This window comes from Cynocephalus volans, chromosome 4 (genome assembly GCF_027409185.1).
Source record: "Cynocephalus volans isolate mCynVol1 chromosome 4, mCynVol1.pri, whole genome shotgun sequence".
Taxonomy (NCBI): domain Eukaryota; kingdom Metazoa; phylum Chordata; class Mammalia; order Dermoptera; family Cynocephalidae; genus Cynocephalus; species Cynocephalus volans.
This window is the reverse complement of record NC_084463.1, coordinates 132,970,052-132,996,981: the sequence shown is the minus strand read 5'-3', so window position 1 is coordinate 132,996,981 and position 26,930 is coordinate 132,970,052. Positions and strand designations below refer to the sequence as shown.

The window sequence follows — 26,930 nt, the reverse complement described above, 5'->3', positions numbered from 1 at the left end:
TATGTGGCTATTGAGCACGTGAAATATGGTTAGCGTAACTGAGGAGCTGAATTTTAATACTATTTCGTTTTGTTTAACTTAAATTTAAATTTAAATTGCCACATTTGGCCAGTGGCTACTGTTTTGAACAATGCAGTATCTAGTTTGTATCAATCAAGGTTCCAATGGGAAACAGAGGGCTCACTCAGAATACAGTAATGTGAGGAGCGTTCATTTATAAGACAATTAATCCCAAAGGTGCAAGTGAGGGGAACCACAGGAGATAGTTTTGCAACCTGGGGCTGGTAGTAACCGGGCTCTTACAATCCCCAGGCCTGAAGAGACAAGGGGAAGGTGTGGCCCCTGGAACTGGAAGGAAAGAAAATTAAGTAGATCGTACCATGTTAAGAAGAGCCGTGACCTTTAGTGGAGAAACGCAGCCAGTCCAAAGTGACTTCACGTTAGGAGCGTAGGGATTAGATACCCTACCACCACTCTCTTTTCACCCTCCAGTCACCGGCTGGCGCTCCCCATAAGCCAGACGCAGGAGGGAATCAGAGGGCAAGATTGCTCACAGGTCAGTGTCCAGGGCCAAAAGCAAGTGGGGAGTGGATCTAGGGGACAAACAGAAGACACCCAGCACGTGGATCTTGTCCTGCACGTTTGCTGCATTATTATTTCCTACACTGTACCTTTGGGTTTTCCCCTGCATGGGATTACAGCTTACAAGAGGAAGAGAAATAAGTAGGAGGAAGAGGAGGACTGTGAGAAGGAGGTGGGGAAGGAGAAAGGAAAGGAGGAAACAAGAAAAGATAAAAAGGAAGAATAGGAAGGAAAGAAAACAGACCTGATCAGCTAGCTCTGTTGTTATGTGTTGATAAAAATCTGAACAATTTATCAAAACTGAAAAATAATAACCAAAAGTCTCAATAAATGGATGTTACCAAATGTTTTTGTGTTCAATAAAACAATAGAATTTTTAATACTATATACTGCATTTCTTAACCCATGATGAACCTTAGACTGTAGCCTCTATTTTTTCATCTTAATCTCTTTTTAATGTAACCAGAAATCACATAAAGACACATAGCATGCTCAGAAATGCTATGAACAAACACAGTTGTGTGGGCCTTTGATTTGTTTGCTTTCTTAAAGTGTCGGAATTGCATTTCAACCTTCCAGGTAAAACTAGAGCCAGGGATATGAAGCACAGTTTTTTTGAAATATGCATATCACTTAGGAATGTTTTGGCTGAAAGTGAAAGACAATCTGGCTAACAGTGGTTTAACATGCAGGGATTATTTTTCATACATTAAAAAAAAAAAATCTGGATGTGGGCAGCTGCTGGTGTTGATTCTGTGGCCCCATGATTTCAGGGCTGGCAATTCTACAGTTTTTCTGGCCTTTTCCTCCCAGTCAAAAATGACCAAAACAGCTCCAGATGTCAAATTAAAGGCAGCTGGTGGGAAGCAGGAGGAGGCTTTGCAGGGCACAAGTGTCAATGTTTTGCTTTAATCAGAAAAGCAAAATCTTTCTCCCCAGATTCCAGATATATTTAAGCACATGAGTCTACATCTCATACTCTAAAACTGTGCCACTCCTACCTGCAAGGAGGCTGGGAAAGTGAATATTCGGTATTTTCAGCCTTTATAGGGAAGTTGGCAAGGTATAAGAGGATTGGAAACAGCTATTAGCTAAGCCAGCAAAGCTTTAATACCTAAAACACAGGCATTGTTCCTGCAATGTCCGAAATATATACATGAGAATAAATTCTTTAGCTTTAGGAATAATTTCTAGAAGGCCTCTATTTGTATGTACATGTTGCCTGGAAGGATGACGTAACAACTCACTTGTACCCTTTATTATATTAGCTTTAATTAGTTTCTGAAGATTTGCTGGCAGCCGCCTAGTACAAAGCCAAGTGTTAAGAGAATAGGATAACTAGGTCTTAACATAGGAGAAGTATATCAGAAAAACTCGAGACACTGAGAGTGGACATTTGGCATTAATAAGCAGGTTAAGGCACTAAATTTAGCAATTGGGCAGGGTAGGGCAGGAGGCACTTAGAGATAAATTTTACCCAGTGCACTTTGCGTAGAATCGGTCTCAAAGCCAGCTCCTGAAGGGTGTGGCAGATTGTCTCTAGTATATGCCATTAAGACTGACCTACTATTTCCCTCCAACCTGCCCAGAATTAATAAGGCACAAAAAATGAGGGGCTGGCCAGTTAGTTCACTTGGGAGAGCGTGATGCTGGGAACACCAAGGTCACAGGTTTAGCTCACTGAGCCATACCAAAAAAAAAGGGTTAAAAAAAAAAACGGGCCTCATGAAGATGTGATGAGAAGACACAGACCTAGATATCTCCCTAAAAGCAGAGTGCTTGTTAAGAGCACAGACTCCAGACCTAGCTAGACTGCTGGGTCCAAATCCTGGCTCTACCAGCTCTGTGATCTTGGCAAGTTGTTCAACCTCACTGTGCTTCAGTTTTCTCATCAGGGGAAAAGATCATAGGGTGGTCAGGGGATTAAACAAGTTAATAAATGTAAATAAACAAATCATGCACAGTGTAGAGTGAGTGCTATACAAGAACTGGCATCAAAAAATAAAGCCCTTCTCCTGTGATCCTATTGGTACTATGTTTTTATATGTGTATTTTTTTGTAAAGTCTTCCTTTTCTTTTTTTTCTTTTTTTTTTTTTATTATAAGAGCAACACAAACTCGCTACAAAGAACTCAGAAAAGATAGAGAGGCAAAAAGAACTTTTATCAATACATAATCTATCTCCTCTGGAGAACCACCACTTACATTATATTTTATCCTTCTATACATTTTCATTTACAAAAAATGAGATCTACTTTGCATAGTGCTCTGTAATGTGCCTTTAAAAAAAAATTAACAGTACTTGTATATTATGAACATCTTTCTATATCTAGAGATATATTTCTATATCATATTTTTAGCTCTCACAAAGTATTCTGTCAAATGAGTATTCTATAGTTTACCTTGCCAATGCTCTGCTATTGGACATTGATATTGTTTCTATTTTGGTTTTGGTTTTTTCTTTTTTTTTTTTTTTTTTTGGTTATTATAGATGGCACTGTGATGAACATCTTTCAGCGCTCATATCTTATGTGCATCCATAATTTCCTTAGGATAAATTCTCAGATATAAAGTTGCTAGGTCAAAAATCATTCATATTTTCAATGATTTAATGAGTGTGTTTCAGTTGATCGCCAGGAAAAAATGCACTCAAATATCCATTCATTTCCTTATCCCTCTTGAAAGTACTGAGGATTATTGTTTGTTTTGTTTACAGTTTTACTGCAATACTTTCTGAAGTCCTTAAACTTGATAGTGTCTTTGATATAGTACCCACAACACACACACATCTGTGATTTCTATGAGTTATTTCTTTCTTTTTTTTTTTTTTAAAGATGACCGGTAAGGGGATCTTAACCCTTGACTTGGTGTTGTCAGCACCACGCTCACCTAGTGAGCTAACCAGCCATCCCTATATAGGCATCCAAACCCGTGGCCTTGGTGTTATCAGCACCACACTCTCCCGAGTGAGCCACGGGCCAGCCCTATGGGTTATTTCTTCTCAGCCCTTAGCCCCTGATATTTTATCTTAACTTTGCTTTAAGGACTTCCATTGGTGAGTTGGATTTTTACCATATTTTCGTTATCTTTATAGCTGGAGATTCTTTATATCAGATTCTGATTTGGCTGTTTTGGAGCAGAGATGCTGGATATTTTTTGATCATCAGCTAGGTTTGAGAACCACTACTTTTTTCAACGCAAAGTTTGTTTTAATATAAAGAAATGTATTGACTACATTCCTAAGTTGGAGCAAGATGGATGGTGTGATTGTTGACGCATGCCTTGAAACTAAAATCTAAATCTTTCAACATACACCTGCGTGTTGTTTACTCAATTATTTCACATTTACTCATCATCTGCTGAATTCATGACCTACGTGATAGGATACAAAGATGAATAATAATAGTCTGACCTGGAGGAGCTTGGGCTGAAGGGAGGCAAATAAGTGATAAATCACAATGCAATATGAAATATGCCATTAAAACTTTTCATCACATATCGTAATAGCACAAATTGCTTCGTGGGGAAAATTGAACACTAAATAACCTTTAGTTGATTCATTTGTTTCCATAATACTTAATAGAGGCAGGCCCTATACTTTTATTTTCAAAATGTATTGTTTTTGCTGTAACAAAACAATACACGCTCATTTCAGAAATATAAGAAATATAGACAAGGAAGGAAAAAAGCTACTTTCAAACAGTAATCCCATCTACCTTGAGCCAGTATTAGCACTTGCATATTTTAAATCATTTTCTACTTTTTTTTAGAAAACAGAAGTAGGGCCTGGCCGTTTCTCAGTTGGTTAGAGTACAGCCTTATAACACCAAGGTCATGGGTTCAGATCCCTGTTCCTGCCAGCCACAAAAAAAAAGGGGAATCCAAACATACATGTTTTGTAATTTGCTTTTTTCACATAAAAGATATATTTCTGCAACTTCATTTTAAATAACTACATATTATTCCATTACATGAATATTCTATTACTTATTTTAACAATCTGTTGTTGTTAGACATTTTTTTACATTGTTTCTATATTTTTGAAATTACTCACAATACTGAAATCGATTTTTTGTTGCTAAATATTTGTGCTCATTGTTGCGTCCTTACCATAAATTCCAAAAAGTTAAATTAACATAATATTTGAAATGTTTCAACTGTAGTCATATTTAGAGACAGTGGCTATAATAGATAGCTCCCAGCTCAGTTTCTTTTTGTGGTCTTGGGTTTTAGTCCTACCTACTATAGATTAAATTGATCAAAGGTGAATGTAACAAGCGACATTAGCAAGGTGGTGGACTAGGAAGTCCTAGAGTTCCCCCACAAAAGCAAAAATCTAACAAAATCTGTGAGTGAAAATAACTCTAGGAGAGCTCTGGAGTACAATTAAGAAGATGCACAACTATGTGGAGAAAAAACCTGAAAACAGCAGAATAGAAATGGGTAGAAAACATTTACCTTCATTCACTCAATTCCCCAGGCCAGCACAGCTCAGTGAGAAAGAATCCCCTTCATCAGGAGTTTCTCCATGAGAATTAAGGAGAGCAAAAGGACTCCAGCAACCTTTGCTACCAAGGACCCCAGAAGCCCTCACTGCCACCAAGGATGCTCACATTCTTTGTCAATAGTGACTCCAGCTGCTAGAGCCACCCAGAGCCCACATTGTTGTGCCCCCACATAGCTGGAGCCACTACACACCCTACCCAGTTAGGGCCCTTTTATCCACCCACAGGTGGTGGGCTTTCCCTACCAAAGCCAGTCTGTAAAGTCTGAAAGAGGTGGCTACTTCTGCAAATGCAGTGACACCAATACAAGCCTACAAGAAACATGAAAAAACAGAGAAACATAACACCACCAAAGGAACACAATAAGTTTCCAGTAACCAAACCTAAAACAATGAAGGTCTGTGAATTGCCTGACAAAGAATGAAAAATAATCATTTTAAAGAAGTTAATTGAGCTACAAAAACAAAACAAAAACAAGAAAACAAAAACACACAGCTAGACAACTCAGTGAAATCAGGAAAGCAATGCATGACTAAATTAGAAGTTCAACAAAGAGAAAGAAATTATTTTAAAAAACAAACAGAACTTCTGGAGCTGAATAATACAATAAATAAAATTTAAAATACAACAGAGAACTTCAACAGCAGACTCAATCAAGCAGAAGAAAGAATCAGTGAACTCAAAGACAAGTGATTTGAAATTATTTAGCCAGAGGAGAAAAAAGAATGAAAATTAGTGAAGAAAAACTGTGGAATTTATGGGATACCATCAAGTGAGCTAATAGACACATTGTGGGACTGCCAGAAAAAGAGACAGAAAGACAGAGGGGAAGAAAAATTATTTAAACAAACAATGATTGAAAACTTTCCAAATCTGGGGAAGAGAAGATATATCCAGATTCAAGAAGCCCAAAGGAGCCCAAATATTTTGAACATAAAGAGGTCTACACTGAGATACATTATAATTAAATTATCAAAAGTCAAAGAAAAAGAGAGCAGCAAGAAAAAGAGAAAGCAGCAAGAGAAAAGTGATTCATCACAAATAAGGACACTTCCATAAGACTATAGACAGATTTCTCAGCAGAAATTTTGTAGGCCAGGAGAGAATGGTATGATATAGTCAAAGAACCAAAAGAAAAAACTGCCAATCATGAATATTGTACCTGGATAATATCTTCTAAAAATAAAAGACAGATAAAGTTTTTCATAGACGAACTAAAACTAAGAGAGTCTGCCATAACCAGACCTATCTTGAAAGAAATCCTTAAAGGAGATTTTTATATTAAAAATAAAAGCACACCAAATAGCAGCATGAAAGTACATGAAAGCATAAATCTCACTGGTAAAGGTAAGTATATAGACAAATACAAAATAATGTAACATTGTAATGTGTTATATAAATTACTTTTAATGCTAATATAAAAGTAAAAATACAAAAATATTAAGAATAACTACAACCACAAATATCTGTTAATGGATACACCAATATAAAAAGAAGTAAACTGACTATAAGAACACAAAGTGGGGCCAGCCCTGTGGCTCACTCAGGAGAGTGCAGCACTGGTAGCACCGAGGCCATGGGTTCCGATACTATATAGGGATGGCCAGTGCACTCACTGGCTGAGCGTGGTGCACACAACACCGAGTTGAGGGTTGTGATCCCCTTACCGGTCAAAAAAAAAAAAAAAAAAAACACAAAGTGTGTGGGTGGGTGGGAGTAAAAGTATAGAGTTTTTGTATGTGATTGAAATTAAGTTATCAACTTAAAACAGACAGATATAAATACAATATATTTTATTTAAGCTTTAAGGTAAGCACACACAAAAAAGTACAATAGATACACAAAAGATAAAGAGAAAAAATCACTGCAAAAAATCACTAACAAAGGAAGACAACAAGAGAGAAAGAGAACAAAATAACTATAAACAGACAGAAAAAAAATTAATAAAATGGCAACAGCAAGTCCTCACCTAGCAATAATTACTTTAAACATAAATAGACTACAAGAGACTCACTCTCGATTTAAGGACATATATGGACTGAAAGTGAAGGGTTGGAAAAAGATATTCTTTGCAAATAATTACCAAAAGAGAGGAGTGTTGACTATACTTACATCAGACAAAAGACACTTTAAGTCAAAAACTGTTGTTAGAGACAAAGAAGGTCATTATATAATATAATGATAAAAGCATCATTTAACAGGGAGTTATAACAATTATAAATATATAAGCACCCAACATCATAGCACCTAAATATATAAAGCACATAAGTGACAGACCTGAAGGGAGAAATTGACAGCAATACAATAATAGAAGGAGATTTCAATGCCCCCCTTTTTATAACAGTTAGAGCATCTAGGTAGAAAATCAATAAATAAATTTGAAAAGAAAGCTGACTTGAACAATGCTAAATATCAAATGGACCTAACAGACATAGACAGAACCTGTATCCAACAGCAAAAGAATACACATTCTTCTCAAGCACACAGAACACCTTTAGGATAGATCACACATTAGGTCTCAAAACAAGAAAGCAAACTTAAGAAGATTAAAATCATTCTAAGAATCTCTTCTGACCACAATAGAATAAAACTACAAATCAATAACAGTAAGAAAACAGGAAAATTCACAAATATGTGGAAACTAAACAACACACTCTTGAACAACCATTGGGTCAAAGAGGAAATCAAAGGGGAATTTTTAAAATATTTAAATAAAAGACAAAAGAAAACAAAACCACACATTCCAGAATTTATGGAGGCAGCAAAAGCAGCAGGAAGTTTATAGTAATGAATAACTACATTAAAAAAGAGAAAAGACCTCAGGTAACAGTCTAACTTTACGCTCTAAGGAACTAGAAAAAGAAGAGTAAACTAAGCCCAAAGTTAGCAGAAGAAAGGAAATAATAAAGATTAAAGCAGAAATAGAGAATAGAAAAAAATCATAATAGCCATTCTAACAAACATGAGGTGATATCTCATTGTGGTTTTGATTTGCATTTCCCTGATGATTACTGATGTTTGTTTAGCATTTTTTCATCTACCCTTGGATATGAATTTCTTACATATTTCTTTACAGATAAGAGGGGTCTTCAAAAAGTTCATGAAAAGATTAGTATTATCTTTTAATTCTATTTTTACACAAACTTTTTTAGGTACCCTCAAATATGATTTGCAAATACCTTCTCCCATTCCACAGGTTGCCTTTCACTCTGTTGATTGTTTGTTGTGCAGAGCTTTTTAGTCTGATGCAGTACCACTTGTCTATTTTTGCTGTTGCTGTGTGTACCTTTGGTGTCATATCCAAAAGTAATAATTACTCAGACTGTCAAGAAGCTTTTCCCTGTTTTCTTCTAGTAGTATTATTGTTTCAGGTCTTACATTTAATTATTTAATCCATTTTGAGTTGATTTTTTTATATGCTGTGAGATAAGGGTCCAGTTTTACTCATCTGCATGTGGACATCCAGTTTTTCCAACACCATTTATTGAAGACTATCCTTTCCCTATGGTATGTCCTTGGCACCCTTGTTGAAATCAGTTGACTTTAAATACATGGATTTATTTCTGGACTCTCTACTCTGTTCCATTGGTCTATATATCTGTTTTTTAATGTGAGTACCATACTGTTTTTATTACTGTAGCTTTGTAATCTATTTTGAAGGTAGAAAATGTGATCCCTCCAACTGTATTCACTTACTCAAAATTGCTTTCACTATTTGGAAGTGCTTAAGGTTCCATATGAATTTTATGATTTTTTTTTCTATTTCTGTAAAGAATGCCATTAGGATTTTGATGGGGATTTCATTCAATCTGTAGATCATTTTGATTAGTATGAACACTTTAACAATATTAATCTTCCTAGTCAATTAAGGGTATCTTTTCCTTTATCTGTATCTTTCTTTATTTCCTTTATCAATGTTTTATCATCTTTGGTGGAAAAGTCTTTTATGTTTTTTGTTAAGTTTGTTCCAAGTATTTGATTCTCTTTGTTGCTATTGTAAGTAGGATCATTTTTTTAATTTCCTTTTTTGATAGTTCATTGTTTGTGTATAGAAACACAACTAATTTTTGTATGTCAATTTTGTATACTGCAATTTTACTGAATTTATTAGTTTTAACAGTTTTTTTGTTGAGGCTTAGGATTTTCTACATATATAATCATGTCATCTGCAACCAGAGATAATCTTATATCTGGTTGTCTTCTATTTCTTTTTCTTATCTAATTAGCTCTGGCTAAGACTTCCAGTACTATGTTGAACAGAAGTGGTGAGAGTGGACATTATTGCCTTGGTACCAGATCTCAGAGGAAAAGCTCTCAGTTTTCCCCCACTGACTATGGTATTATCTGTGGTCTTTTCATATATGACCTTTATTTTGTTATTAATATTTTACACTGGTATAATATGTTATAATTAATGAACCAATACTGATACATTTTAAATAAAATCTTTGGGGTTTAATACCATGTTGTTTTCAGCTTTATTGAGGTATAGTTGACAAAAGTTGTATACATTTAAGGTATACAACTTGATGTTTTGATATACAAACAGATGACCCAAGGGTTTATTCAGGTTATTTGCTCATTTTTTAATCAGATTATTAGTTTTTTAACTTTTTTGATATACATATAGACTGTGAAATGATCGCTATGATCAAGCTAATTAACATATCTATCATCTCGTGTAGTTACCATTTTCTTTGTGTGTGTGTGTGTGTGTGTGTGTCTGTGTGTGTGTGTGTGGTGAGAACACTTATAATCTACCCTCTTAGCACATTTCAAGTATACAGTACAGTATTGCTATCTATAGTCACCGTGCTGTACATTAGGTCTCCAGAACTTATTCATCTTGTTCATCTTATTCAACTTATTCAACTTATTCATCTAAAACTTTGTACTCTTTGACCAACAACTCCCCATTTCTCCTTCCTTCCAGCTCCTGGCAACCACCATTTTACTCTCTGCTTCTATGAGTTTGACTATTTTAGATTCCACATATAAGTGAAATCATGCAGTATTGATCTTTCAGTGTCTGGCTTATTTCATTCAGCATAATGCTCTCCAATTTCATCCATGTTGTTGCAAATGTCAGGGTTTCCTTATTTTTTAAGGCTGAATAATATACCATTGTGTGTGTGTGTGTGTGTGTGTGTGTGTGTGTGTGTGTGTGTGTGTGTGTGTACCACATTTTCCTTATCCATTCATTCACCAACAGATATTTAGGTTGTTTCCATGTCTTGACTATTATAAATAGTGCTGCAATAAACATAGGATTGCAGATATCTCTTCAAGATAATGATTTTATTTCTTTTGGAAAGAACTCTGGAATTAGATTACAGAGACCTAAAAGAAATGGTCCCCAAGAATATACCACAAGAGTTCCAGTAGGCTTCCTTGGATGCCAGTTTCCAGGCTAAGTCTGAGTAAGGGCCAATTTTATTCCTCTCTTCAGCACTTTGAAAAGGTAGATGACAGCAAAGACAAAGCTGCCTAATTAGCATTATTTCATCAAATGCTCCTCAGAAATTTCAGAGAGCAGGCTTTTAACTTCCGACTCTGGATGAGTCAAATGGCATTTACTCTTGTCATTAACATGCCAGAATGGTCACTAAGACAGCCACAGCCTGAATCATCACTTTATATAATATTACATTAACAATGAACAGGAGTAAAGAACATGATTCTATTTCTTCTGCTCCCTGGAAAACACAAGCTTTATATTGAGGTTGTAAAGCACGTGGGAGAGCACCCTCATTAAGTTATTTTTCAATTGTGGACTAAGTGTTTGAGGTTACTTTTCCCCATTGCTGGCCTAAATGATATTGCAGTCCTGGCTTCTTTCTAGCTAATCTACCTGATCTTGACTCTTTTTTGTTTTGAAAAGAGAAAGAATGTTCTACATGTTCTACATTGTGGCGTTTTGTGTATATTTACAAATCCTTTGCCATACAATCTTCACAAGCAAAATGTGTGTGGCCCTACAAAGAGAATAGAACTTTCTATTTTTGATCAATGAATGTTGTATAATTCAGTTAAACTCAATTGAGTTTAACCAACAAATATTTATTGACTGCCTATTCTAGGTTTAAACTATACTAGGCTCTAGAGGGAAAAGAATGTGGAGGAAGAGATATAAAACAGGATTTGTCTTCAAGAAACATGAAACATGAAAGGAAGACATATACACATGACACAATTAAGTTATTGGTCACATGTGATGTCACTCATTCATTTATTCTTTAAAGAAAAATACTGAATGTTTTCCATGCTAGGTAGTAACTGGGGATACACAATTAAATGAAATAAAAACTCAGCCTTCAAAGTGCTCACAGTAAAATGGGAAAAATCAGACAAGTAAATGACAGTTACATTGGACAGATTATAGCAGAAGTGGGACCAAGGAATGGGCAGTGGGGTCTGGGAGGGTTATGGAAAGCTTTTGAGAAGAGAAGACTCCTGGGAGGCCCCAAAAAAAGGAACCAGAGCTCTCTGGAGAAATGGCATATCCAAGAGTGAGGCAGGGAAAGTACGAGATGAGTCTGGGGGTGAAGGCATAAAGTTTGTTCATCAGCTCTCTGACAAAGTACATTGTCTTAAAATAGTCATGTATGAAACTAGAGCACTAAATGGTTGAAGGAAGTTACAAATTAAAATCGGTTAGACTACTGGGGAAAGTTTCACAGAGAAACAAGAGTGTAGGAACTCTGTTAAATATTGGAAGATATCTAGGATTTGAGAAGGCAGCATACCAACTTATATAACATTTTGGGTGAAATTTTGATAGCATATCTTTAAAATTTTAAGTGCATACACTGTGACCCATAAGCCCTCTTCTAGGAATTTATCCTATAGAAATAATTGAAAGGGTGGAAAAGATTCATATACAAGAAAGATTCATTTACAGCAAAGAAAGAAAAAAAGAGGAAGGAAGGAAAGAAGGAAGGAAAAAAGAGAGAAAGAAAGAGTGAGAAGTAAGGAAAGAAGGCAGGCAGGCAGGAAGAAAGGGAGGGAGGACAGAACAGGGACACACCCCAGGGAAGCTGCTCATGAATATTCAGACTGGATCGGCACTAGCTGCCTCTTGATTTGCAGTTTATGAACCCGTAATGAGCTGAGGACAGCTTAACCACCCTACCAATCAGCATGCTACACCTGGAACTTCGCAGTTTACAAAAACCGCTGCACCTGAGCACTAGGAGGAACAAAAGTGCAGATGACCACTATACACCTTCCACCCATCACGCTAAACCAGAAAGGACAAAGTTAGGGGAAAAATGACCCCACTGCACATGATCAAAAACTTCAGAAACTCAGGGATGCATGACAGGAGGCTGATGCAATCTCACATCGAACTGTTAGGCCTTAATTACGCTAGATCCTTCCCCAGGGCTGAATATTCCTCCCCTTAGTTAGGACAGAGAAACACCCCCATCCCAGAACAACCTATATACCCTACCCTTAAGGATCTGCAGAGCGTTTCTCCCTCATGAAGACACTTGTACGCTCTCCTGCGTGTACTTTCAGTTTACAATAAAGCCCTATTGTTTGAATGTTCTGTCTGTCTGTCCTCCTTCCTTTTCTTCCTTTCCTTTCATTATGTGGGTGCTCACCATGATGCGGGCTCCTCTCGGTCCCATGAAAGACTTTTCTTCATGGTTTGACCAAGAACCTGGAACTGCCATCTGGTAACAGAAGGAAGGAAAGAAAAAAGACCAAGAAAGAAAGAAAGAAGACAAGCTTCTCAATAAAGGGTTAGCTGAAGAAATTATGGTACATCATGCAATGGAATATTACTCAGTCATTTAAAAGATTGCAGTGAAATGTATTACTATCTTGGAAAGATGTTTATGATATCTTTTTATAGGATATCTTACAGAAAATATGAAGAGCATAAACCCACCCATGAAAAAAATTAAACTCTGTGTGTGTGTGTGTGTGTGTGTGTGAGAGAGAGAGAGAGAGAGAGAGAGAGAAGTGTGTCTGTTAAGCTGAAGGAAAAATTCTGGAAGTCTCAACTGTAAGGAGCATGAGACTGAAAGAATAAACGAAAGACTTCACTTCCTACTTTGTATACTTTAAGTGGTGGGTTTATGATCGTTTCTTACTTTCATTTTATTTTTCCAAATACAAATTTTAAACATAGAAAAAAATGTAAATACTAAAAATAAAACTGCTACTCTAGATTCTTAATATAATCTTTAAGAGCATCCCTTTTCTAAGTTTGTTTGGGGATTGTGATAATTTAAAAACAAAACCAAAAAATATATACAGGAAAACAATTATTTGCTATTCCCTTCAATGTTCTGTAAACAGCTGAAACCACATAACTGGTTTCAACCGGTCTCATTTCTTTGTACTGGTATGTTGTTTTGCAGAAAACACACTGAGCATGCACAGGGGAGGAAGGTCATGACCTTGAGCACTACAGGAAGAAAATTCCCCACTAGTGGAACCAAAAGCTCGTGACAATCCCTGGGGCCAATTTCAGTTCATACAATAAGGAAGATCTGGTGCACTGACCAATCAAACTCTGCTATCTCGAAACTTCCTTGCTCCCCCGGCCCCTTAAAACATGTCCAGAGATTGGGGACAGAGACTTGAGTCTTGCCTTCTGTCTCCTTGCTGATCAACCTCATAATAAAGCCTTTTCTTTTCTCAAAAACTGGTGCCATAGTATTGGCTTCTATGTGCCTCAGGCAGCAAGCCCTTGCTCCATAACACAGCTCTTTATAAAAGATTGGGGTGTACTGGCTTCAATTTGGAAATTGAGAAAACAGACTCCATACCAGCTGCCAAAAAAAACCAAAAACAACAAAAACAGAGTTAGAGTAATTATTCATACTGGTAATGGCTTTTTTCACACATGAGGTAAACTAGTACCTAGTTTGGTATACCCTGAGGTCAATAATCTAAAGCAAGCTCATATTTGCCAGTGTCTTCTTGGTATCTGGGGCTGTATTCTGTGACTTGGGGGCATATTTTTTTATGTGAAACTAGCAGTGGTCCTTTAGGGCTTCCCCAAACTACTGAGTCCAATAGCCCAGCAGGCAAAGATTTAGATAGACATTACTCAGTGTTATGTTGTCTGAAATTTGCTTCAAAAATTCTGGAGATAGGAAACTTGGTGATAGCATAAACAAGATTAGCAATAAATTGATAATTATCGAAGCTGGGTAATGGGTATATGGGGGTTCATTATAAAATTATATTTTTGTATATGTTTAAGATTTTCAATAATAAAAATGTTTCAGATTTTCAATAATAAAAAGTTTGTTTTTTTTTTAAAGTCTACACCTAAGATCATTCAATTAGAAGGGAAATTTTGGTTATTAATCTGGTGTTTAATCTTGCTTTGCTGAGCAAATTGAGTTAAAACTCTCTGTGTCCAGTGTTCATCTGTAAAATAGGATCATCTCTAAAGCCCACTAAACTCTTCAATTCCAACTTGATTTCTTACTTAGATTTGGAGTGTTTTAATAAAAGGACTAAATTAGAGATCAATATTTACCCTTTGCTGCTAAATTAAGACATATCTCCGCTATATTTGTAGCCTTAATTGTTTTTAATTAATTCTACATTTAAAAGTCTGAAGAGGCTACAATCTGAACTCTGAAGATCATTTCTTCCAGTCCCATCTGAAATTCAGTCATCCCTGTGCTCAGGGCTGTCTATAATTATACTCAGTATAGAGCATCTTTGCTTAAGGGCAGAGACATCTGCAGATTTAAAAAAAGAAAAAAGAAAAAAAATTCATCAGTAGGAATAGTTATTTCGTCCCAGATCTGTCCTCTTGGGACATGAGTAAAAACATTGACTTTTTAGGTGCAAGTTTGTAGCAAAGTGAACGAGAGCTCCATCTGCTGGAAACACCTGAAATTCCTGAGCTTTCATATTGAAAAGCAAGATTCCTGGACCCAGAGCATTTGAGTCACCTGGGACCGTCTGGTTATAAATGAGAATTCACAGTCTCCAGCCCTATAGAATTAGCATTTTTAAACATGTTTTTGGGTGCTTTGAGCTTTAAGAGACAAATGCCTTAGTTCCTATTACCAGACAGCATATCCAGATTCTTGGTGCAAGAAAAAAGAATTTTTCATGGCACTAGCAAAAAGAAAGGAAGAGAGGGGCAGAGAAAGATAATAGGGCTTTAATACCAAGCTAAGGTACACCACTCCAAGGAAGTGCGCAGCCATCTCCGCCAAAGAGAGACGCTGGCGCCCCCGACCTTCTCACCCTCTCCGACCCACGTGCAAACTCCTAATGCCGACCTCTGCCCGCCACCAGCCCCGACCCCATGCGGTGCTCAGGCCAGATCCAGTCTGAATATTTATGAGCAGCCTCCCTGGGGCGTGTTCCTACTCTGTCCTGCCTCAGTTCCCAAACTTGCCTGATAAGAATCACCGCGGGATGCGTTTCAAAATATTTTTACCTGGATCATACTGCAGGCTTGCTGAATCTGGATCTCCAACAAAGGGGCCTGGGATTTCAGATTTGTAAAAGAATGCCCGATGAATCTTAAAAGATGAAAATTTGGTAAATATTGGGGAGTTGAATGTCATACTTAACTTTAGAGATTCTCTATACCAGGATAGAAGAGCACATTGATTTTTTTTTTTTTAAGCAGAATATGGAACACATAGATGTGGGGATTTGACAACATTACCACAACTGGGGTGTCCCTGGGTTTTCTGTCCTGTAATTCAGCTTTGTAGTCTTAAGTTCCAGCCCATTGCCTAAAATTCTTGCCCTTAGATTCCCAGTGGCTTTGTCTCTGATATCGGCTAACAAATCCAAGCTCACAGTGGTTTTGTCACTGATATCATAACAAATCTGTGATGCCAACAGCCAGACATGCAAATTTCTTTCTTGGAGAGACCCCCAGTCTTGTTTGCTTTGTGAACCTTTTTACATGTGCCACCCACCCCTTCCCCCTATGGACCAATGTCCTAGGTTTGGAACTACCTTTGGAATCACGTAACCAAACTCCAACTTTGTGCAGCAGTCAGATGTTGAACCTGACCTGTTCTAAGATCTATCTGGATCTTGTCCAAGGGTCCTACCCTACCACACTGTCTGAGCAGATACATAAAAGATGGCCATTTTCTCTTCTTCAGGTTAAATAAAAGGTACCCATTGGAGGTTGGCCAGTTAGCTCAGTTAGTTAGAGTGCAGCCTTGTTAACACCAAGGTCAAGGGTTTGGATCCCCATTCCAGCCATTTGCCAAAAAAAAAAAAAAAAAATACCAATTGCTTTAGAGCAGTCTTGTGGGGATTAAAAAAAGTTCTCTGCATAGTTAAACCTGGGATAGAGTGGGTTAAAAGAAATATAAACAGAGCATTAAGTAAAATATTGTGCATTGTGAATATACTAGAGTGAGAAACAGAACACAAAATTTTCTAAACTTAATCACCAAATCATTTTTTTATAGAACATTTCATGGGACTGACCATCCTGCAGAAGATGCTTTGTGGAAATGTTTTTTGTTTGTTTTTTTCCTTCTCTGTAACCATCTTGGGGGCTCTTTGTTTCAAATTAGCTCTTTAGTCACAAAGCCCAGAAACAGTATCTGTGTCAGGAATAGGTTAATCTGGGTTGCATGGAACCGAAGCCATTGGTTCCTTTTTCAACTGAGTTCTGCTTGATTTTTCAACTACAAAGCTGCTCTGCTTACTGAGGCGCACAAGGTAACCATCACCTTTTCCAGTTCTCCTCGCATTCTGCAGAGCATTTCTCTCCTTATGTTTGTACCATTTCTCTCCTAGATGCATCAGCCTGTGTGGTGAGTTAAAGAAGTGACAATGGCCCTTAAGACTGTGGTTTTTGAGCAGCTCTGCCAAGCCCCGGGGCTTCCATGGAGTTCCACAGAAACTGCCTGAAACTGTGTGAGCTGGGAGAAAGTGGACAGACATGTCTCCAGACCCCTCCACCCACACCCCCAAATAAAGCTCTCTGCTTTTTTGTATTTCATATCATGGCCTATGTAAACCTGGAAAAAGAATTCCGCAACTAAGCAATTTGAAAACCACTCATTTAAATGATCACCCATTCTCGGGCATATAGTGTTAAGTGCCCCAAGAACAACCCACACAATAGTATATCAGGATATAGCAAGTAAACCTCTCGAAATCATCTTGTAGGGTCCCTGCTCAGTGACTCTCTAACCTTTGCAGCTGGGGCTAGTAAGCCCCAACTCATCCCAGATTCTGAGACCAAGCCTGGCACTCGTCAGGGAATTAGGAGTCCTGGATCACTACCCCAGAGGTTCAGGATTGGATTGCACTGCCTGCTACTCACCATCTGGCTCAGAAAACCTGGTGCCCAAGTCCTGCCTTGGACACTACAGTCCCAAGACTCGTTCCCTGTCTTGACTCTGCATCATCCCCCAGTTCTCGCAGGCCCAGTCTTTCCTTGCCCCCCTTCCCAGAGTTTTGGACAGTAGAGTCATATTAGTCACCCTGGTAGAGGCCCACTCCCTGAATGCTACTTACCATCTGTGCCTTTGCCAGCAGCCAGGTCCAGCCATTGCCAAGCCCCTAAAGGCCTGTTTGATTTCTGTATCTGAGCCATTCCTGGCTTGATCTGCTCCCTACCGACCTTCCCTCATCTAAGCAGATTATTGTCTCTGCTAAACTCAGAATTAGATGGTCTTTAAAATCCAATTTTACGTATATCTATGTAGATAGAAAGACTTCCTACTCCCCGAGCCCTGAACCTCTCTCAAAATGCTCCCTGAACAGACAGTGGACTCTGTTCCTCGTATACACAGGAGCTGGTTCTCTATGTCTTCAGGCCTTGTTCCGTCTTTAGCCACCCTTGGTGACACATCTACGTCCTCCCACATACGCTCCCATAATTAAACATGGACTGTGATGTCTTGGCAGTGGAAGAATGTCTTACTCCTTACATTTGAGGCTGAGCTCACATTCATTTAAGAACTTGTATATGACTTTTCCAAATGGTTTTCACTGTCCAAGCCTCTGAAATTTTTCTCCTTTCCTGACAAAGCTGCCACTATGTTCTGCCAACATTTTGGAGAGGCCTCTCTAACAATGATCATCCCTAGTCAGGAAGTTTTTCACCTCTTAGGATCATTGCTCCTTTCGAGATTTCATGAAGGCTATAAACCTGTGCTCTTAATATGGTAGCACTAACCACTTATGACTATTCACGTTTAAAATTAAATTAATTAAAATTAAATAAAATTTAAAATTCAGTTCCTCAGTCACAATCGCTAAATTTTGAGTGGTCAACAGCCACATATGTTCAGTAGCTACTATGTTGGATAGCACAGATACAGAACATTTTCATTAACATAGAAAGTTCTATCAGACAGCACTGCATAGACCCTCTCTCCCCACAATGCAATTTGTACTTACATAAAAAATGTTGCAGGCAATTTTAGGTGATTCCCAGATACCCCAAACTTCCTAAGCCCATCTACATCTCCCCGAGGTGTTAGGAACTCCTCTCTAATATGGATGGGGAGTACATGGTGATCCTGGGGTCTACAGAGGAGACAAGTATCAGGCAAATCCTAGTTCAGAAGTCAGTAATACTCTTCCCTTAACACAAATTCTTCAGTGCATGAGGATTCCTTGAGAGTTGAAGAAGAAACCTGGCCTTTTATGAAACTGTCCCATTCTTTCTGTTAGTTTCATTCATTCATTTACCTAACGTTTATTGAGCTCCTACTTTATGCTCATGCTGACCTAGGCAAGGGGATACAAGAGTAAACAAAATTGAGAATATTCCTGACCTCATGGAGCTTATATTCTTGTAGTACAGAAAGACAATAAACAAATAAGCATGTAAATTTCAGATCTATTTCATGTCATTCCCCTGCTTAAAACTCTTCTAGGACATTTTCTCCTGGATAGCAGAGGTGATTAAAATTATCTGTGGGAGTTAAGTATCTATATGAGGTTACTTCAAAAAGTTCATAGAAAAATAGAATTGAAAGACATTATGAATCTTTCCATGAAATTCTGATGTACCCTTGTATATGCCAGATGTACCAAAGGTGATCCACAAACTAAATTAAACCTTGGCCACGCTCCAAAGTTAAAGCCATAATCTACCTTTATCATAAGAGAGTTCTATCCGTACTTAAATAGTTGGGATTATAACACACTCACTTTCTACATAAATTCTAAGTATTTTGTCCTCTAATCTCCAGATTGTTTTTGATTTTGTAAGAAACTGTATAAGCAAATAGGAGACCTTGCCAAATTCCAAAGTTTATTTCAAGCTACCTCCCTTATATGGTTTTTGCATGGGCAATCCTAGATCTGTTTTTTAATTGCTCATTCCACTGGGAACTTGCCCAATGTTTGCCATGGTTTCATCATGTTCATTTCAACTTGCCCAGCTACATGACAGCTGTTTTTCTTCAAAGATTATATTTGGGGCAGGCCTGAGTTGGAATGACATTTTCTCTTCTTCTAATATAATTTACGTTCATAAAATTAAACACATTACCACCAGATTGCCTTAACTAAACATGTATATATAAGAAGCCATGTCCTTACTTTCCTTGATCCAAAGTTTTGTATTTTCCCATGCTTGTCAACTTCCCAAAAGAATCAATCAGTTGGTTCATTTCTAAGATGGCTCAATGTACCTTTTCTTTCATCTCTACCTCTCTTCCTCCTTTTCTTTCTCCCACATCACACAAAACACAGCACAGACACACTCTGAGTTTACTTGGTACCACTAGTCCTCAACTTGACCAGAAGACTTTGGGGAAAATGTCAAAGACAAGAGATCTACAATCTTTCATCATTTTCCAGCCCCTTTACCACGTTTTTCCATAAAAATCTTTCCTCCTTTTTTTTAATGGAGAAAATGACAAAAACACTTATTTTAGTATGTGTCTCTAAAAGATAAGAAAATTTGATAAACATAACCGCACTAAAAATGTAACAATGATTTCATAATAGCAAATATTGAGGCAGTGTTCTGATTTCCAGAGGCTTCATAATATCAAATGTTATTAATTTTTAAAAAACCAAAATCCAAATAAATTTTACACCTTGTGATTAGTTAAAATGTTTTTTAAGTCTCTTTGAAAGTACAGGTTTCCTTTCCACTTCTTTCTTACCTTGCGATTTATCTATTAAAGAAACTCAATTGTTTCTCTAGTAGCAATTCCCACAGCTGATTTTTGATGAATATATCCTCATGGTGCAGTTTAACATCCATGGGATCCTGAAGTTTGGCTGTAGGCATGTTTGATTATCTTTACACTTTAAGTCATCAAGTAATTTGAATATATTAATACAAATTCCACATGCTCTTTTTGCAGAATAAATATTCCAGATATTCCCCAATAATATGTCCATTCTGTAAGTTCCCTATTGTAAATTTCAAGTTAAGAAATTTTCTTTGTTTTTGAAGGGCGCACACAAGAAAAAAAAAAAAGTTTTTGAGAGTTATTTCCTCTAGATACCCATTAGAGGGCGACATTTCCTATGATATTATATTTCCCCTATTAAGTTTTAAATTGCACCAAATTCGTTTCAGTATTTTTGACAAGTTGAACCTCGTTACCTACTTTGACTTGTAGTCTCACTTCTGTGAAATGTGACTGTGTTTTGATCTCTGCCGACTTGTGTCTTTCACATGACTTCCAGCCTTGACTCCGTTTCCAATTCAAACCATCAGGCGGCGACATTGCATAAACGAACACCAGAGGAAAGCAAAAAAATTAAGCGAAACTGCCCAATAAAAAGCAGTGACACAGGGGAAAGGACCATTAATTTAAGAAGAAAAGAGACAAACCAGACATTTCTAGTTCGTATCCAACTCACGGTCCAAGGTCGGAACTGTGTAAAAATACGAGACAATGGGGCCATTCAGGAGCAGCCAGGCTGACTTGGGGGAGCGCGTGCACAATCCCCTCTTGATTCGCGGCCCCACTGCAGGGGGCATGTGTGCGTTCGTGCACGTGTGTGAACAGTCACAGGCAGCCGCGGGACGCCCGTGGAGCTGCTGGAAGCGATAACGCTCTGGCCGACAGCTCTGGACACACGCCCCAAGCAAGACAGGTTTACATCGGCGCTTCTAGGGGGGCTGCCACTCATTTCACCTCGGATAACTGAGTCGTGTCGGGGAAAACGGCTTGCCCACCGGCACACCGGTAGAAGGTGAACACCCGGGTCAGTGCCAGGGACCTCTCTCGCCTCCATCTCACTCTTCTTGTAACAACCTCTCCCTTCCCCCCCTAAAAAGACCCACCTGGCAGCAAGTGGTATCATTATATAGAGGAGGTGGGAACAGGGAAGTCACGGATCCTTCTGAGAAACTGATAAAAGTTAGGACCTTCCCTCCATAGTAACCCTCGGAAAACTGCGTGCGAAACTGCAAATGAGGCTGGAGTCGGGGATCGCAGGCTTCCTGGAGCCCGTCCATTTATCTTATCACAGGTTAAGAATAAATTCTGCTCTGACTGGAGCCGTAAAGAAAACCCAGACATTTCGGAAGAGAAGCAGAGGCGTCCCTCCCCCCTGCAAACACAACTAGCTTTTCATCTTGGAAAACGGGAGGGGCTTGGCAGAAAGTCGGAGGGGGGTGAGCGCCTGGCTTGCGCCCCCCTCTCCGGACGCTCGGCTGCCAGAGGACCTGAAAGGGAGCTGCCTACGCCCCAAACCTGGATGGCGAGAAAGGGGCAGCACACAATGGCTTTTTCTTTACATTTTTCTTTGCATCGTCGGCTCCAGAGCCTAACGTTTCGACCTCTCCTTTCTCGGTCTCTGCTCCCCACCTCCCAGCTCGCTCACTCTCTCGCGCTCCCCCGCGTCCTCCACCATCAGCCCGGCCGCAGCGCCCGACCCTCCACCTCCAGCCCTGCTTCGGCCGCCGCCGGGTTTCAGCCGCGGCAGAGTGAAATCTGCATGGTGACCGCCCCCCTCGGAGATCATTGGTGCAGCCCCTGGCCGTCACGGCCGATGATTGGTGGGATGCTCGGGATTATTTGCATGCCGGCCGCAGTCCGGTGCCCAGCTGTGCGCGCGGCAGGCGCGGCGCAGAAGTTTGCTGAGCGCTCTCCCGCCGGCTGGTCCCGGACTCGCGCTGCGCCCTGCGCCGCCTCTTCTGCCGCCGCAGCCGCCGCCGCCGCCTCCGCCCTGTTGTCTCGGGATTCCTCCTCTGTGGAGGGCAGACGCTCTGCTTGTGGCAGGTTGAGGTGGGCAAGGAGGAGTGCCAGGGAGCAGCGGCGGGGGGCCGTTCCAGTGACAGTGTCGCGTTGGGACGCCGGGCGCGGGGGCTCCGGCTCGCCCCGATCCTCGTCAACCTTCCCGCGGCCGCCGGGCGGGCGATGCGGCCGCCAAGTCCCGCGGCGCAGAGAGGAAGAAGAGCTCCCCGGAGAGCCTAGAGCTTGTTTCTGCCCACTTGGGGAAGGGGGCATGGAGTTGTGATCGCCCCTCGCAAGGCGAGGCCACCCCCGGCAGGCTCCCTCCCCATGGCCGGGACGTACAGCTCCACTCTGAAGACGCTGGAGGACTTGACCTTGGACTCCGGGTATGGGGCCGGAGACTCGTGCCGCTCGCTCAGCCTCTCGTCCTCCAAGTCCAACTCGCAGGCGCTCAACTCTTCGGCGCAGCAGCACCGCGGGGCGGCCTGGTGGTGCTACTCCGGCTCTATGAACAGCCGCCACAACAGCTGGGACACGGTGAACACGGTGCTCCCCGAAGACCCCGAGGTGGCCGACCTCTTCTCGCGCTGCCCGCGGCTCCCCGAGCTGGAGGAGTTCCCCTGGACCGAGGGAGACGTGGCCCGGGTGCTCCGCAAAGGCGCCGGCGGCCGGCGACTGCCCCTGTTCTCCGCCGAGGCGGTGAGGCGCCTGGCCGGGCTGCTCCGCAGGGCGCTCATCCGCGTGGCCCGCGAGGCGCAGCGCCTGAGCGTGCTGCACGCCAAGTGCACCCGCTTCGAGGTGCAGAGCGCCGTGCGCCTGGTGCACAGCTGGGCGCTGGCCGAGAGCTGCGCGCTGGCCGCTGTCAAGGCGCTGTCCCTGTACAGCATGAGCGCCGGCGACGGACTGCGCCGGGGCAAGTCGGCGCGCTGTGGCCTCACCTTCTCGGTGGGCCGCTTCTTCCGCTGGATGGTGGACACCCGCATCTCCGTGCGCATCCACGAGTACGCGGCCATCTCGCTCACCGCCTGCATGGAGAACCTGGTGGAGGAGATCCGGGCCAGGGTACTGGCCAGCCAGAGCCCCGACGGCGCAGGGTCCGGAGGCGGGGAGGTGTCCGCTGAGGCCCTGGAGATGGTCATCAACAACGACGCCGAGCTCTGGGGCGTTCTGCAGCCCTACGAGCATCTCATCTGCGGCAAGAACGCCAATGGTAAGAGCGCGGGCCTCCCACCGACGGAAGGGGTGGGAGCGAAATCTCGCCCTGGACTACCCGGGGACGGAATTTACTAGGACAAAGCTGGTGGGTGTGCCAGGACTCTGGGAGAAAGCGTTTAGTCTGAGTCCAGGAGTTCATTAGATGGCTCTTGCTGGAGCTTGTTCTAAGGGCGACTGACTACCTTTTGGAGGCTAAAGTCGCGGTCAATCTTCTCCGTCCTGTTCTGTGTGGAATTGTGACTGTCAGGGGCTGTTCACTGATTGCGTGAGATTGAGCCTCTTGACCAAGCCATTCCTGAACCTCTCTTGAAATGGAGATCACTGCTCTGCCGCTCTTTGCCTCTGCCTTGCTTGACTGGGTCTCTAGTTGGCGTCTTTCCTCCAACAGCTGGGCAGATTGACTGTGGTTCTGCCCCTGGATTTTTTTTCAGCCCAACAGCAGTAGCCAAAGGGTTCAAACTCCAAGACCTGAGCCTTGGACATGAGGGATGGGTGGAGGGGAGTGGGAAGCCCAGGGCCTGGTGTTGCGCCTTGGGCATCGCTGGGTTAAAGGATGCCCAGAGTCAGGCCCTCTCATGGGAGATGGAGGGGTAGTGGTGGGTTCTTAGCCCTGTGTGCCCAGGGTTGATGGAACCTAATGGCTCCTGAATCCCCTTCCCAGAAAGGGAACCACATATTGGCTCCCAGCGCCGGCTTTTTCCACACTGTTATCGACCAAGTGAGTGATTGATTAACACCCTGTGTTGCATTAAGTACACAAACTTATAAATGCACAACGTTATGGGCTTTCCCAAAAGGAATGATGACCCACTCAGTGAACCACATCATGGGGAAAGGGTGTGGGGGGAGATGGGCAACTGCATGGTGTCAAGTCTGGGAAAAAAAACATTGCACTTCTCTGGAGGATGCACTTCTCGAGAGGATGGCATGGCTTTAGTGTGAAGAATGAAAGTGAAGCACTTGATCTTCTCCCCGTGCAGGTTAGGGTGTGACATGTATTCAACAGCAAACTGCTTACCAGACTCCAGTTTCAGGAGTCAGCACCATAAGTTACTTAGAATGTTCCTATGGTTAGACATCCTTGCGATCTGATTGGAAGGGCCATTCTGGGGGCAGCTTTCAGTGGCAAATAAGCAGGTAGTGGAAGAAGCCAAGTGCGTACTGGAAAGGGATAAAGGGAGCCAAATTCAAATATGGTTTAACACAATCATAATAGCTAAAATGTAAAATAAACCTTGATGTGTCTGTCACGGTTCTTAGCACTTTATATGTTAACTCAGGTAATGCTAGCAACCCTATTAGGTATGTACCTATAGTATTATCCCCATTGTACAGATGGGGAAACCAAGGTACCCAGCAGTTAAGTAATCTGCCCAAGAGTACACAGATCTTAAGTGACAAAACTGGAATTTGAACCCAGGCAGTCTCCAGAGTTCAAGCTTTTAGCAACTGGAGGAGAGGAAACAGCTTTGTTTTTATCAGTCCAGTTTCCAAAGAGAGCAGTTGACAGGCTCCATTTTGGAAACACTATGTACCTGGTATGGCTTACCTTGATGTTCCTTGGTTGTTTTTAATTCTGGCACCGTCAAAGGATACACCTGAAATGGAAGAACAGTTGCCTTTTAATTTTCCTCCTCTCAGCTGATTGTTGAGGTCAGTCCAGAATCTCAGTTGATGATGTCACATCTGATAATTGTGCTTCACCCTCCAGGTTTGTGGCATCAGCACCAGGAACACCAACTCCAGGAGAGGAAGTGGAGGGCAGGGGGATTTCCACCCAGTTGTTGTAGCCCCGCTGAGAGGAGGCCCAGACTGAACTCAAATAAATAAAGCTTCCTAGGAGAAAAGGCTGAATCCCTAATCCTATACACCAAACCAGAATAAAGGTGGAACAGTAGGTGCAAAATGCAACAAAACAAAAACATGCCTTCCATGCAGAGCTGGTGCCCAGCACAGTGAGGAACTTCTCCCCAGTTTTTCTAATTGCAAATAGAGCCCAGGAAGAGCAGCTGCCTCTCCCTGGTACCCTGAAAATGCAAAGTGGCCAGAAATTGCTAGAAAACAGGTATCTCCATCTTACAACCAAAGGGCCATTTCTTATCTAGGGTCAGCACTCCTTGGGATTTTTCTCTACAGGATGGTTTTTTGACCCCATGATTTGACCTCTTCCCTATCCCACCCCCAAACAATGCTTCTTAAGCCATGATAGTCAAGACAACAAGACTGTCTATGTGACAGACAACAAAGCTCCCTGGATGCTCAGAGCCAATGTGTCTCCCTCTGTACATTCTCTGGTCTCCAGGGAACTCTGGCAGGCGAGGTGACCATTCGCTTCCACTTAGTAACATGGATGCTCATTTTTTATACATGAAAACCAGGGGGTGGCTGCACTAAACAATGACTAGGCTGATTTATTAAGTCTCTTTAGACAAAGTGAAATGAATGTTTAGGAGAGGAGCAATGAATTACTTATGCCTGAAAGCTGGCTCAGAGGGAAGCGTAAACTGCTTAGGAAAGAAATGGAGAGATCCAAACCTTTGTTATATTAAAATTACCCCAAGGCCAGCAAAGTTACAGTTTACACAGCTGAAGACCAACTGGGGAATGGTTACAAATGGGAGGGAGAGTTCTGGTTAGTATTCTTGTCCTGCTGTTCTTCTCTTTAAATTATATATTTATCATCGCTATGCCTGCTAATTATACAGCATGGGCACATGCATTTGACTCAGCTGTATGGGGCTCTTAAACTTTTAGTGTCTTCCAACCAGGAATTTAAGGGCCCTAATCCATCTACTCCTGTCCATTACTCAGAATGCTGGACAAATATGGTTTTGCTCAGCCCAAGATGGATGATAAAAGTTCTGTAGTGTTTATAAAACATGATCTCAGCTTCATAGAGCACCAGGAGTTGTATATTGTTGCTCATTTGGTATTGATGTCCCGGATCCTAGGGCAATGTCATTAAATGATGATATCTTCATGACTTCTTTATGGGAGGTAGAGAAACCACTTTAATGAGTAGTATTTATAAACAGGGAGGTGGCAGAAAATAGAAACTTTTCCCTTCAACTCCTTCTCTCTGTCCCTCCCCTGCCTCTGTCTGCCTGCCTCTCTCTCTCTCTTTCTTTCTCAAGAAACTCCTTAGATGTGAGTTTGATGCTGAGCATTACTTCTGTTTTCTTCTTGGCCATTTTTCTTTCTAGGCTTTCATGAGTGTCCATGGCATTCGAGAAAGTCCTCTTCAATTTCTGAGTCACAATTAAATTGTAGGATATTGGTGAGAATATTCTTGCTCCAAAGCAGTATGCAGGATGTACAGAAGGGTTGCTCTATCATAGTGGTAAAGAGCACAGACTCTGGAATCAGTGAGGGTTTGAAGCCCACCTCTGCCATTTATATGAGTGACCTTAACCATGCTGAGCCTCAATTTTGTCATCTGTGAAATGAGGGATGATAATAGCACCTGGCTCATAGGTTGGTATGAGAATTAAGTGAGATAA

General features: G+C 41.0%; 1 protein-coding gene across 2 annotated transcripts in view; it reads left to right on the top strand.

The window, feature by feature from the left end:
- The first annotated feature begins 22,533 nt into the window (after nucleotides 1–22,533).
- ABTB2 (ankyrin repeat and BTB domain containing 2) overlaps nucleotides 22,534–26,930 on the top strand; it is a 163,131-nt gene continuing 158,734 nt past the window's right edge. For both annotated transcript variants that reach the window (XM_063094258.1, XM_063094256.1), the window contains exon 1: nucleotides 22,534–23,425. In XM_063094258.1, the coding sequence (XP_062950328.1) occupies nucleotides 22,543–23,425 (883 nt within the window). In that variant the 5' untranslated portion in view covers nucleotides 22,534–22,542. The remainder of the gene's footprint in view (nucleotides 23,426–26,930) is intronic.